Genomic DNA, 14,936 nt, shown 5'->3' with positions numbered 1-14,936 from the left:
GGTTTACCATAGCTAGCACACCAGCTGCAATACTCACAACTCTTATGCTACCATAGCTCACATCACTCAACATATCTAGGCAAACCACAAAGTAAGCTGAATGTCTGTGGGCATTAACTGACCTACTGGTAAATGTTACCCACCTGTCAAGCAGAAACTGAGTAAATTCTGCATCCGTCTTCATGCCTTTGAACTCTCTGAGGTCTATCCACTTATACGTTAAGTCATTCACACCTAACCCTATTCACCTTGCCCCTGTACCCCTCTATTCACCAATTGATCAGCCAGGCTCTCTCTCTCTCTCGTCCTCTCTTTTTGATCTCTCTCTGTCTCCTCCCTTTTCCCAATGGCTAGGCTTAGGCTTGATCACATGCTTTCCCAGGACTTGTGAGCAAACCTAACAAGCCAATAATTTCTTCATTTATAGAGTAAGTAAAGTCCGTCTGGTTCACTTCACTTTCTTCAACACTCGACCTCTCTCCTGCAGAATGCCAGACAGGAGAGGTGGGCACCCTCCTGCTGGTGAACCCAGTGGGCCAGAATGGGCTCGACTACTCAGGCCTCCTGTCTGAGGCTGCCAAGGTCTTCGGCCTTCGCAGCAGATGGCTCAAACTCTACCTGGACCAGGACCTCACCCAAGGTAAGATGAGATGATGGGTGGATAGCTTACTAACTTTAACATCCATGCAGAAGACTTTTAAGCCCCTTTCAGATGGAATTAACAAAATATTATAATATATTGCCTGTGATCCCTGGTCATTTAACCCATCGTTCTGAAAGAAATAAGAGTTTGACAAAAATGTAAACAAATACAGGCTAAAAACAGGGTCTTAAAGAGAGGAGTATTTACCTGTATCTGACATTTTAACAAGCTATTAATAAGCACACAGGCAAACAGACCTATATGTTGGTGTTACCATGTTTCCGTTTATCAGAATGGCAAAAAACGACCTCCTCGACTTCTCGTGTTTTCACATGCAAGAAGCAGGAGAAATAAAGAAGCTCTTACCTCTGGGGGGGGGGGACTCTCAAAGATTCTCTTCATCACTCCAGATAAGATTAAAATTGCCAGACCAGAGAGTTCACTTTAAAACAGTGGATGATTTTGACTGTAACCATTACTGGGGAAGGGGCGCTCTGGACATACATGCCCTGGACTGGATTAAATCGCAGACCAGCGCAGGTAATATTAAAATCACCCCACCTCCCCTAGAGGAATAAATCCCCTCTGACTGGGGCTTTAAACTGATTTAAGGCCAGTAATTCTGAGCTGATATACAGTGAGCGGAAAATCAGATTGATAGTTTTTACCTTCAGCATCATTCATGTCACTGATAACAAAACTATCTCTAGTTTCCAGAGGAGGTTAGGAATTCAAGGAAATGTATTTTAAAATGTCATATCTTAGCCAGTGTATTGAAGGATTTTTTTTTTTTTTTGACCCAGACTCTGATATTTTCATTTCAACAATTGAGTGATTGTTTTGGTTGCTTCTTTGCTTCAATGGGTTGAAGCCATGAGAGGCTTACTCAGGTTTACAACGTTTTAATTCTCATTCGTACATAATAACAGTGGTAGAGGAAGTATTCAGATACTTCACTGACGTAAAAGTAGCCAAGTACTTGATTAACATTTGGCAAAATGTTGACGATTACTGTTATACAATAGATTGTTACGACTGAATTAATGTGTCAACAGAATTTTAATGTTGTAGTTGGTGGGTAGTTTAAACTATAACAATGCATCATATTTTATAAGATCATTATGTGTTTTGTGTGTGAAATTGAGGTAACTAGTAACTAAAGCTGTTAAATAAATGCAGTGCAGTAAAAAGCACAAGATTTCTCCCTGAATTGTAGTGGAGTAGAAATAAAATGGAAATGCTTATATTTTACCACTGCTCAAGGTAAAATAAGAAACAGAGGTGCACATCTGTCAGTGCACAGAGGGAGTCATGAACATTTTAATAATCATTCTCAGCTTAAAAAGAAAACTAGGATGCACATGATGAAACATTCAAGTTTCTTTTTAGCTGTGCTATGCTGTCAAATGCAATACATATCATTTTTCTTTCTTTCTTTCTGTTCATTTTTCTGTGACTTGCAACATGGGTTACCTTTGAAATGAATAAAATGCTAGACATGGGTTAGATCTCCTCCTATCCTTAAGTGCACTTGTCAGTCAGTGCCTGCGATATGATGACACACTTTGGATGCAATACGATTGTGCGCTATTGATGAAAATTCCACTGCATTTTCCTCTGTGACACTAAGTGGTTTCTTGGATTCTCTTGAATAAAGTAAACTAACTTCCCCTCAAGTTAAGGTGTTAGATTTTTTTTTAACTGTGATCTTCTGCGATTGTTTAATATCAATCAAGCGTGCTTTGTAACTCTTTGTTTATCTCTGTTTTTCAGAGCTGCCAGCTGATGCATCAGTAAAATCTCTCGACACCAAAACTCTGTTTGTCAGAGTTCTTCCAACAACGGCCCAGGCATAAATTCAGAGTCATCCCCTGATCTTACCATCAACATTTGTCTCAGATGTATCACAGGTTCCTGGAAAGTTTTTTTTACCTACTATAATCCCATGTACAGTGGATTTATGACAGCAATGTGTGTCACATGTTAAGAAGGTTTTTCGGAAATCCTGATGCAAAACAGGCTTGTCTGTCAAGTTCCTTTAATCCATAGAGTCCCTGTCACACGTCTTGAAATTTCTTAAGACGACTTCAGACACAATATTAGCATGGCTGAAGATGACTAGAGATATTTGTGTTTAAATGCAATCCAACATGTGACGATTACTGTTCTCCCTGACACAATTTCTTTCCTTCATACTGCCTTTCATTTGTCATCAACTCTTAAGTGACAGTTTTCTAAGAAAGCACGATCTGTTGTTGGGCTATATTTATTCTGGACAGAGAAAAGATTTACATTCTTCTCTAAAAATGGATGCACTTCAAGAACCTAAGGATTGTTCATATACAAGAGCTGAACAGGCCGGCTGGACGGATGTGGAAATGTGAAGTGGTTGGTCGTGGAGATTGTCTGATGGAGAGAAAACCAGACATTAAACCACCCTGAGAGATAAGCCAAAGGTTCTTTTACCTCAGATTCAAAGATTTTTTTTTTTTTTTTTTTTCAGTCAATAACTTGTGAATGAAGATTCCAGGAAACTGTCTCGCTTTCAATATTACAAATGGATGTTTTTCTTTATTATGCTAATTATAGAAATTATGCAAGCTAATTCCCTTCAAGGCTGATTCGAGGTGAGCTTAGTCCAGAGTAATTATTGCTGTGGCTCATAATTGGGAAACCAATTTGGCCTATTGTGCTTATACACCATTTTGAATTTAACAGATAAACCTATTCTGTTCATTGCATTGGGAATCCTTTGACAATTGAAAAGGCATTTAAAAGGTGAAATGGATTTTCGGGCTGCTGTACCTTAGGGACAAAAGGATTCTGTAATAAAAATTACTATATTAAGTGACAAATGGAATAAATCAAAGGTGATGAAGAATCAACATGTTTTTTTTACTTGTGTTCCCGCAATTCTCAGTATATGGTGTTAGAAGATAAGTTATAAAAGGTTTCACAGAGAGTTTTCTAGAGCTTCCTATCTCCTTATAAATGAAGAAGGCGACGATGTCTTGCTAATAAAGATGCTAAAATGTCTACCTGTTTGGAATTGAATGGGTTCTGGTCCTCAAGGACACAAAATACCATAATTAAGTGAAAGTTCTTAATTTTAGTCTTAAATATTTGGGACATAACCTCAACATTGTCAACAGAAATTGTATAAAATTGAGTGTGAGTAAAACAGGACTTAAGTTGCATGAAGAAGCATGACATCTATCACATTGTCACTCCTCATCAGTAAAGTTGATGGCTAGTTCATGCTCCCATGCAGTCCTTGTTTTACTCGTGGAACTCTCTCTGACGAAAGCTGATTGTAGATCTCGGAGACGGAAACTTCTGTTTAGGGTTCAGCTTTAGGAGATCTGACCAGGACGGAGCCAGCTTAGGCGGGGCACAGAGGAGTAGGTTGAAAAGCGGGGAACAGCTCAATACTGGACCTGAAAGTAGTGGAATAGGTGATGCTGGCAGTCCAAATTCAGTGGATAATTCTATATAGCTAGTAAAGACTGCACCTTTATTTGAATATTAAAAATCCCCTTATGCCTTTGGTGGGCCAAAGCAGAAAAGTAGCATCTGGAAATGATGGAGAAAACAGATGGTTCTTCATTAGAGGGGAAAACTGGCAAGAAATTGAACTGGCATCTGAAATGATACCACATCTTAAGGGTGGATCTCACTAGATGAGACGATTGATACCATTCGCAGTTCTGTCCTTAAAATATGAAGCTGTAGCCAGCAACCGGTTAGCTTAGCTTAGCTTGGCATACAGACTGGAAGCTAGGGTAATCTAAGGTAGCCTGGCTCTGTCCAAAGGTCACAAAATCTCCCTGCCAGCATCTCTGAAGCTCACTCATCAAGTCGTTGTGGCTTGTTTCTATAATTCGTACAATAATTTAATGTAAAAATTCGAGTTTATGGTTTTACAAGGGGATTATGTGCAGGACCATTTCTTGACCGAGTGTGGTTGCTATGTGGCCATCGCCGACTCTAGGAAGTCATAGCACCAGGTCCAGAGCTATTCCTGCTCATAACCCCCTGTTAAATCACAAATATGTCATTTTAAAACTTGTATTAAAACCTTAAATTAGCCTCAACAAAGCAGCCAATCTGCAAATCCATCACTGTCACAACTTGTATGTAGCTGAATGGGGAGCTGCCTAGCAATACTACCACATGACGGTACCTTTCTCCCTGACTAAATACATTTTGAGAAAGTGACCTGAGGATTCTTAATCTCAACAATGAAAACTAACGGTGTCATAAACTGGCATGGAGCTCTTTCTAGTTTCTTGTCTGAGTGATGAGAAGCTAGTATCTCATTTGTCCTGACGACAGATGACCCAGTAACTAGCTGTCAATGGAAAGATGTATTCATCTTCGACTGGGTCAGTCTGTGAGTTATTATAAAGATGCCTCAGTCCTAGTTTTTATGCCTCTGTGCTAGCGAAGCCGCATATAGAGACATTGTGTTTCCGGGTTGTCCATCCTTCTGTCTGTCCCATTCCTGTGAACGCAATATCTCAGTAATGCCTTGAGGGAATTTCTTCAAATTTAGCACAAATGTTCACTTGGACCGAAGGATGAACTGATTAGACTTTGGTGGTCATAGGTCAATGGTCCAAGTAACTGTGACATCACGTCCCTCCCATTCTTGTGAATGCAATATATCAGGAAAGCCTGGAGGGAATTTTGTTACATCTGGCACAAATGTCCACTTGGACTCAAGGTCAAAGGTCACTGTGACCTCACAAAACATGTTTTTGGCCTTAACTAAAGAGATGCTAATTATGACAATATACACTTAATACCTTTTAATAAAACTTGACTTGGCTTTCCAAGGGACGTTTATAGGGTACTGACCTCCACAGGCATGGTGTTAATCCCGGTGTGTGAAACATGGTTCCCACTGGTCTGGAGCCAATATAGTGAGAAGTCCTGTGCGTTAGATCTGTGTGTGTTGATTAATGGAGGGCCCAGGAGCAAGAACTGCGTGTTGGCAGTTGTGATAACCCTTGGTTGGGGGCGCTGCTGCAGAACCTCTCTTTTCCTTGTGATCTTTACTGCACCCTATTATAAATTGACCGCTAATTTACATCCAAACTAAACACATAAGTATACTAATAATGTTATATTAGTAATGTTAAAACATTTGTTCACTGCAGACTGCTACACCATCAGCACCAGCACAGTATGCTGAGCTGCTTCTTCCCTCAAACACTGCAAAGCACATTAATTAACCTTGAATACGTCAGAGAGGTACCATTTCATCCGAATGTATTGTATCATCACAGGGATATTTTACCCAGAATAACCAAAGCTTATTACTTTGTCCTCTGAAGAACAAGGAATGATGGATAGCAGGAGGAATGAAGAAAAAAAAGATGTAAGAACAGGAAGAAAGATTCACATTTTGCATAAATTCTCTAAGTCTTAAATGTAAGTTGTTGTTTTTTTGTTTGTTTGTTTTTTTTTTTACAATTTTTTTTAAATTTTAGGGGATGTTTTTACCCAAATACAGTATTCCCCATTTAAACATTGCGAAGTAAAAGTGGTACTTAAGAAAAAGTACAACCTCAAAATGTAAGTAGTCTAGTTACCTGACACTCATAGTTACTTTCCACCTGAGAATTCCAGCATCTATATAATCAGTGTCACTTCAGTGTGATGATTTGATCCTTCTCCCTCCTGGGTGGAGCAGCATGCTGCTTCACTGGTTAAATATTAAGCACACTGCTCTGTCTCATCCTCCTTTCATCCGTCTCGCTCCCATCTGCTCCTGCTGCTCCATTTGTGCTGCTGCTCACCCTGGCCCGGGTAAGAGAGCAGGTCAGCGACCCATCTGCTGATAGACATGACAGAAATACAGTATGCAGCTCTAATGAAGTGAACATGACCCCTGTCATCCAACTATAATGACAGACAACAAAACTCATTACAGTGTGCTGCGGTGATAGTCAGCAACAAGCAGAGGTTTTCGCCAGAATAAAGACAGGTGTGTTTTCAAAGATATAAAGACCAATAAGAGCCTTTTCCAGCCAGCCCACCCTGGCGATGTGTGCTGCGTAATGGAAAAATCTAAATCTCTGCCAGTAAATCAATTTTCAGCGCCCTGCATGTTGCCCACTGTAGAATGACAGCAGCAAATACAACCTCAAACAAGAAAGCACAATGGGTAAGAGGATGAATAAAAGTAGGCATGTTTGTTATTTTTGGCTGTGCGGGGTGTATGACCCAGTGCTCTGCAAGTATGGTGAATTGCAGCATATTAAGTGTACAAAAATAATATGTAATTCAAAACAAGGATGTAGAGACAGCAAAAAAAAAATCACCCTCAGTTTATACAGCTTTGAACAGGCGATCAGCAAGGCTGGCTTGAAAACCTAAAGCTGTAATGTGTAGTTGTCAAAGTGAAGTTCATAGACGTACACTATTCTTTAATGAGGTCATTAATACCTCCTTTTTCCAATTTACTCCTCTACCATACTATACTATATTGATTAATCTTATTTAAATTTGAAATGTGTTCATTTTTGTCTTGTTGTCCTTGGTGTTTTATGACAGTTGCCAGATGGGATTGTGGGAAAAACCATTTCATTTGGCAGCCATCTTGAAGAAATAAAAAAAATAAAATAAAATAAAAAATAAATAAAAAAAACACTTCTGAAAGGAGTTAAACATATTTACTGGGCAGCGACAGGATATTTTTTAATTCCATAGGATCTCATTGTGAAACTGTGGCGGGAGTAATCCGACCGTGGCAGACGACGTCAGCAGAGTAGGCGGTCCTTTAATGTGGCCCATGATGCATTTGCGTTCACACTACTAATAATCTGGCCACGTGGAGCTCGAATACATCCTCAGTGTGTAATTGGTGCGTTCACACCTGCAGTTAGAGCTGCGCACTTGTGATCAGATGTTCATAGCTAGCTAGCGCTAACGGTAGCTAGCTAGCGAGCTAACGATTTTTGAAATGATTAATTCGCGACAAAAACTGGGGAAATTAGGATTACATGCGAAAACAATTGGAAAACGTCTGCAAGTATTATGGCTATCATTAAAAGCGTGTGAACTGATAAGGCTGTGTTTTCTGGCAAAACGTGGGACTTGACCCCTGTTATCCACTAAGAAGTAATGTTTAACGTAGGTTAGCTTCTATGCTAAGTAGCCCTTTGTGACATCTTAAAAGTAGGGATAAAGTACAGGACGGAGTGGATAAGTAGTAAGATGAAACAGGACATAAGAATATGCCACTTGGTCTGTGTGAAATTAACACGAGGAAGTTTTGCTATTTGCCAACATTTTACAGACAAAACTAATGGATTAATTGTGAAAAAAAAATTATTAGTTGCAGCCCTAAAGCCACCGAATCTCAATTCACTCCCCAATGCTAATAACGCTGATTGGGAAACCTTGCACATAAAGTCAGTAAATGTTTATCAAAGTCATGTTATGAGGATGCACAGGACGTTGCAGTTCACTTAAGCTTGTGTTTGCCTCTATAATAACCGTTCTCGTGGTTAACACGCTTTTAATTAGTTTCTCTGAACAAACAAACAAACAAAAAAAAAAAACACTTGCTCCAGTAAACCCTCAGATTAGATTCAGATAATATTGCGCAACAACTGAGCTCCTGATTCACTTGTATGTAATCGAGAAGCTGTGCGCACAAAGTAACTGCACAGCGCAAAGTGGATTAACGCATTTGGGAATGCGTCGTGACTGAACGCCGGAGCACCAGACCCCCGCTAAAGCCCGATTTCCCTTATCTACCCATCTACTAAATGCAGCACCTATCTTCATCCTGATGCGCCTGCTCCCCCTCCTCTTCTTCCTCTCTCTCCTGGATCAGCAGAAACAGGTAGGACATGCATCCGATTCGGAAAACATCACTCACATATCCAGTGAGTGGGGGGGTAGAGGTGGGAGGTAGTCCTTTTTACGTTACAGTTTTTGCGTTCACTTTTTAGTTCGTTTTAGTTTGTTCTTGTCACGGTTGTTAGGAGACCGCTGTCAAATGAGGAGTCGGTGATAATGGGAGATGCCCTGGCATCCGTAGTGAGATGCATTGGCAGGAAAGACACACTGTTGCTACCCATTCAGTCTGCTATCGTTGCCACAGAGACGTGCATTGTGCCGCAGGTATGCAGTGCAACTGAGGGGATGTATGCGACAAATTAGTTTATTTTCCACCTCTGTTTTTGTGGATGTATGCTGCATATTCTTTCTTCATATTACACAGTTTGGAGACATAATGACTGGTTGATGATATGATTGGCCGAGCTATTTTATGTTCTTACTTTACACTGAGATCAGTGCAACTCAAAGTAGCCACAGTATGTGTTCTTAACGAATTTAAGATTCCCGATTGTTTAACACCACGTACTGCTGTTTTGAAAGGTATTTCTAGGATCCTTAATCGTTTGGATGAGAATATACACAGTCTGCATACTGTATACATAAATATACAAGCTGCTGCATGATGAAAAGTGTTTTAACCTGTTACATTGTTGCACCTGTTTTTTCCTCATCCCCAAACAACTATGGCTGCTGGAAATGACACACTGTATGTCCTTGCTTAGTTTGTACAATATGAATCAAAATCTAAAATTGTGTTATCACCAAGATACATACATATTCTTTCCAATATTTTATAACAAAATAATGTCTTAATATTTTGCTGGTGAACAAGGAAATATGTAATTTCCAGATACCTTTAATTGGATAGCTATATAGTTGCCATATAGATTAAAAATTGTTCTTTTTGTGCAATGGACAGAACAGCAGCGAGTATTGTTAAACAATCATCTGGGTTTTCAAACACACCAGGTATTTATTTTTTCTTAAAATTAGATGCATATTTTTGTGACTTTAGAAGGAGAATACATGACAGGCACAAAGGGCTAAACTTATAAGCAGCCCGACAGAAGATGTAATCAGGGATATAGTGTAGGCTTACCTCTTTTTGGCTGACATTTACCTTGTTACCAGCTGCGACTGTGTGTTGGCTGGTGGTGTTTTCAACTTGTCAGTCTCTGTGTGTGTGCGTGTGTCATCATGACAAAATGTGGTCCTGGATACACCTGCTGTAGCTCGAACTACCACAGAGGTGGTTTTGAGTACTTGGGCAGGTGTTTATATGTCTGTCTGTGGGTCTGTGTTCGACCTGTGAGTACTGATGAGGTCATGTAATAATATGGTAATAACTACTGAATGTAGTAATAACTACTGAGAACAAACGTCAGACGTCAGAACATCAACATGTTGACAGATGTCGCGGTTGGTGTGATCCCACTGTAAGATGGACTTTAGTTCACTTTAAATCCTGTGTGATTAGCTATATATTTAGTTTTTGAAAACCATGTTCTTATGCCGATTGATGTAGTCTTTGCTAAGATGGCTAGCTTCACACTACTCGCTATAGTAAAGCCTCTGCCATGACTATTACACTGTACATGTAACTGTAGCCACCAGCTGTGGTTCATTATTTAGGTTTTTTGATGTATGGAAGTTTAATTGTTGCAGTTGCAGTCATACTGTCCAAGGTGAACCCGTACAAATCAAATCAAGATGACGCATTCCACATCAATGACACCTGAAAGGAGCCTGCATACAAAGAAGAAATATGCTAATCGCAAAGTATCATTTAAAGGTTATTGTGTGGTAAATTGTTTCTTCGCCCTGTAGTTCTTGAATTTGTGTTGAGATTTCGGATGTTGCACTGAGGCTGCTGGTGTTTTGCTGTTGTTGCAGTTGACTTTTTCAGTTTTAAAAGGAAAATTGACTTTTTCTCGCCCAACCTGCCTTGTACTGTGTTTTTGTTGTTTTTATCCTTTTTTTCCAGTGATGGAAATGTTTTCCTGACATTTGGAGACACAGCAGCTCTGGTAGATGCAGCTTTACAGTGCAGGATGTGGGATGACCCCATAAATCAAATCTTTAACCACATTTCAAACAATATTTAAACCACTTATTTTGAAGTCAAAGTTGTTTATAGTGTGCTGTAAACAACTGGTAGACCACATAGCGTTACCAATAGTTCAACTTTGACCTATCTACTTTCTGCAGTTACACACGTGTATACATTTATAATGCAATGGCCAGCTGTAATGGATATCTGAGGTGTGTTTTTGATTTTATATATAAAGACCCTGAGTTTAAAAGGCAGACTGCCATTACCATTAATCTTTCTCACAAACAGTAGCTCCTTTGGTACGGCTCGCCTGACACTGTCGATGAATAATGCATACATAATTACATTTTTTGGAGGGTAGTAAAAGCTGACATCTTGTGTGATTGATCCAGCGGTAGAAATTTGGCCAAAACAGCATGAACAGAACAGCAGCAGATTCAGCATTTAGGTAAAAAAAAAAAACGAACTATTTCATTATGTTTACACATCCGCACATAAAATACTTGATTAGCTAATGAAATGAATTCTAATGAGTCATTTAGGACCATGTTAATTACTGCTGCAGATTCAGTCTTCCTTCTGCCTGTCATTTGCATATTATGGCACAGTATTAGAATTAATTTAACCATGACCAATTCTCACTGCAACAATCAGAAACACTATTGTAGGCAGTATGGTCATCACAGAATCTCTGGACAGATGGATGAAAAATCAGTCTCTGATCATGTATGCTTCTCTCTGTTCTCTCCTCTCTCCTTTCGCCTCTCTCCATCACACTCAGTAGCTTGATTGAATGCATGTTGTCCATATGTGCCAATTAAAAACTTGAAATCAGAGCTATTTCATATCCGTTTCTAAACCTTTTTAGTTTTTGATTTTAAACTGCATATTAGGATTGGGTGATTGGAAGAATACTTCAGCTGAATCCGTTGGTGATTGGTGGAGTCCATTGTCTGGGGCAATTTTAGACTGCAAGGTGGGGCTTGTCCAGTGGTAGTTGAGGGGATGAGGGGGACTGCTGCTCTCAGTGAAAGCGTAGCATGCTCAGCAGTATGGTGAATTTGCGAAACCTTGTTATTGCAGTGTTAAAATCTTGCCGTGCTTTATATTTGCAAATATGACAAATTGCTTTGTATGGGACTGTTGCCCTGCTGGTTGTATCCTGTTTAAAATCAAAATAATCTCTCAACACAAAACTACAGTCACACAAGTACACTGGCCGTGGCGTCCAGGTGTTTCTATTATTTTGTCCATCCCATTTATGTCAATGAAGGTAAGCTAAATAACAGAAACACCTCTCCGTATAATGCAATCCAGCTCGACAGGACCACTCACTAACAACTCTACAACAATCTTAATAAAAACTGAACATTACGACCTTCATGAAGGTGGGTTATTGCAGGACTGTTTTATTAGACTGTATCAGTTTTAGCTGGATGTTCCTTATAAATTGCCAACTGAGTGTATATTAGTAATTATCAGTTGTATGCAAAGTGCCTGACTGGAATTAATTGGTCGCTCTCCAGGCTATAACATGTTTTCCCCCTTCCCCCTTATGTAATGTAATGTAATGTAACGAGTTAATTTTAGCTGACCGACTTTGTACTTTTTTAAGTATATTTTTTTGGGCTTTTATGCCTTTAATGGACAGCACAGTGGAGAGTGACAGGAAACGGGGAGGCAGAGAGAGGGGGAATGACATGCAGTGAAAGGCCGTCCGATGCGGGATTCGAACCGGGGCCGACTGCAGCGAGGACTGTAGCCTCTACACATGGGGCGCCTGCTTAAACCACTACGCTACACGACGCCCCCGACTTTGTACTTTTATCCGAGTACATTTTTACACAAGTAATTTTACTCCTAATTGAGTAAAATTTCTTTTCAGCAGGAGTTTCAGTTACTTGTAGTGTTTAGTGCTGCTCTGTCTCAACCCAGTTAATGTTGCTGTTTTATTCATCACAGCGGCTAACTACCTGCTGTACATACAGCTGCCTGCTTCCTGTAGCAACTTTCTCGCTAATTCAACAGTTGTTTACACACCATTCAACTGAAAAATGCTGAACGTTGCAGCTGATAATCGGTTGATTTTTTTTTCTCCCAACAAGCTCTTCATTTGTTTGCATTTGCTGAAAGTGGCGTGTGGGGAGTGCGGACTCCCTCCCTCCGTGCATGTGATGATGCGGCACAAACGCCTGCATAAACGCCTGCACAAACATATCTACAATTGTTGGTTGTTGAACTGACTGGCTGGCTGGTTGGAAAATGTTCACATAATGGCCAATGGTCATGGTCAGTTTCTTCTTTACAATATTTTGTGTAAAGGCGATTTAAATTGTTCACACTGAGGGAGTTGACTGCCTGTTCTTCCCTCCGTTTGAAATATTTGACAGTAACTTCTGATTCTTCTATTAAATTTGTAGTATTATTGCCAGGATTTTCTCAAATACAGTGACAAGTACAAGTGTTCAGTAGATGTTATTCTCTGTGAAGGACACATTTTTTTTTTAATTAACAACACAGCTATACCAAACAACTGTTATGTGTTTGCTTCAGTAGGCTGTTCAACTGCTGTTATGCTTACAGCCATGTAGAAAGAGTGATAGCCTTGCTTGTCAGTTATACCCTCCAAATACTTTGGTGCAGTGTGTTTAATTGTGCCAGTTGTAGCTCCCAGATTGTACCTTTAAATAAGCAGCCACATTTTTACTAGTGTTTATTTCCCAATCTAGCTTTGTGCTGCTGTTTACCATATTATGTAAGGAATGTTATATTATGCTGTTGTAAGCCATGCTGTGTCGACTTGCCTGATTTCTGAGTCTTGGCAAAAGTGGACTTTCAGCAATTTCAGCACTTTCAGTTAAATAATCTAGACTCCTGGGTAAACTGCACATTAGAGGGCTTACAGTGGGCTGTTTGTTTTGGGAGCATTCAGGTCAAACCTTTTCCTCAACAAAGCCTTCAGTGAGACTAAAGGAACTTGCAGCATTTTTGGGGAATTGCGCATTACAACAATGTAAGTGACAAACTTGTAGATAACTTACTTGAATTTGGTTTATATAATACTTTGAAATGCATTCTCTAATACTCTAAATATTGTATATATCTGTATATATTTTATACATGTATTGTTTTTAGGATTTCTTTTCTTTCATACTCCTACCTCCAAGGCTTAAAATTCCTGCCATGTATGAGGCACAGCAGGTACCTCCTGAGTGGTCACCTAAGTTCCTTTCCTGCTGACTTGGTGTTTGTGTTACACTCACCCTGAAACAGAATTCACCGTGCATGCCTGTGTGGCATTAGGAAAGTGTGAGTTTTTTAAAGTTGCATGAGGAGAGTGAACGTCGTGTTAGCGAAAGAGATTGCTAATTGCTAAATGTTTAGTGGCAGAAGTGAATTGAATTGCTCAAAATGGAGTGTCTCCAAACAAAAATTCCTTTGCTATTTGGTAGTATGATAAAGAAATAAAGCCCAGAAAAAAAAAGAATGATACCAGGTCCTGGTGGGAGCTGTTGTTGGAAGATGGATCCTCAGTATTTACTGTTAGTGTTCTGAAATGTTGGGGAAAAAGGTTTTATTTTGTTGAAGTAAGTGTGTGAGATGGCCTTTTTCTTGCTAGGATAGTTCAGCTAAAGAAAACCACAGAGGTCAACATGCAGCAGGAGGCATATGTCTTTAATCAATATTTCAATGCCAGTATCACAGAAGAGGAAGTCAGGGAGGCAATTGATGGAACTAAAGTGAAACAAGAGAAAGATATAACCTACCTAACATAGCCAATTGTTTTAGAACTACAAGTTACCTAATTTATTTCTTGTTCTGTATAATCTTAGTTTCTGCTTTAGAATAATGTGGTTCCCTCTACTTGTAAATTCCCAGAAAAGTCCCTAAAATCCTCCACCCCAATATTCTCAATCAGAGACTTCACTTTTATCGGACACATCTGTCCGGTTGGCAGATGAGCCAAGCAATTTTGTATGTTTAATTTGTTAGGATGGACACAAGCTATGTTTTTAGGTGGAAATAGGCAGTTCTGGTGATTTGATTGACATGGTTTTCCCAGGAGAGGACTCGGAGGACATCAACAGAGTTATAGATGGGGAGGCAGAAGTTGTGGGTGGTTTTGGTGAGGGATTTGGGACCGATAATAATTATGTCTGATTTATCACAGTTTAGCTTGGTGAAGTTGACTTGCATCCATAATTTAATTTCAGTGATGCAGTTGGTCAGAGCAGAGTGAGTTACAGTGCTGATGAATTTGGTGGAGATGTGGAACTGGATGTCGTCAGCATAGCAGGGGAAGTGGAGAACATGATGACCTAGGAGAAGCTTGTAGTGGGTGAATAGAAGGAGTGATGGAGGAGGTGCAGTTGTTGATGTTGA

The 14,936-nt window shown here is 39.7% G+C and overlaps 2 protein-coding genes across 2 annotated transcripts in view; both read left to right on the top strand.

Moving 5' to 3' along the window:
• Positions 1-3,528, top strand: part of iars (isoleucyl-tRNA synthetase) — a 54,982-nt gene extending 51,454 nt beyond the window's left edge. Inside the window, exons 33-34 of the mRNA XM_022748276.1 lie at positions 488-640; positions 2,417-3,528. Coding sequence (XP_022603997.1) covers positions 488-640; positions 2,417-2,499 — 236 coding nt within the window. The 3' untranslated portion in view covers positions 2,500-3,528. The remainder of the gene's footprint in view (positions 1-487; positions 641-2,416) is intronic.
• Positions 3,529-8,422: 4,894 nt separating this feature from the next.
• The window catches only part of atp2b2 (ATPase plasma membrane Ca2+ transporting 2), a 130,055-nt gene continuing 123,541 nt past the window's right edge, over positions 8,423-14,936 (top strand). The window contains exon 1 of the mRNA XM_022748378.1: positions 8,423-8,501. The gene's annotated coding sequence lies outside the window, so the exon portion shown is untranslated. The remainder of the gene's footprint in view (positions 8,502-14,936) is intronic.

This window comes from Seriola dumerili, unplaced genomic scaffold (genome assembly GCF_002260705.1).
Source record: "Seriola dumerili isolate Sdu_G_001 unplaced genomic scaffold, Sdu_1.0 BDQW01000121.1, whole genome shotgun sequence".
NCBI lineage: Eukaryota > Metazoa > Chordata > Actinopteri > Carangiformes > Carangidae > Seriola > Seriola dumerili.
This window is presented reverse-complemented; position numbering and strand designations above follow the sequence as displayed.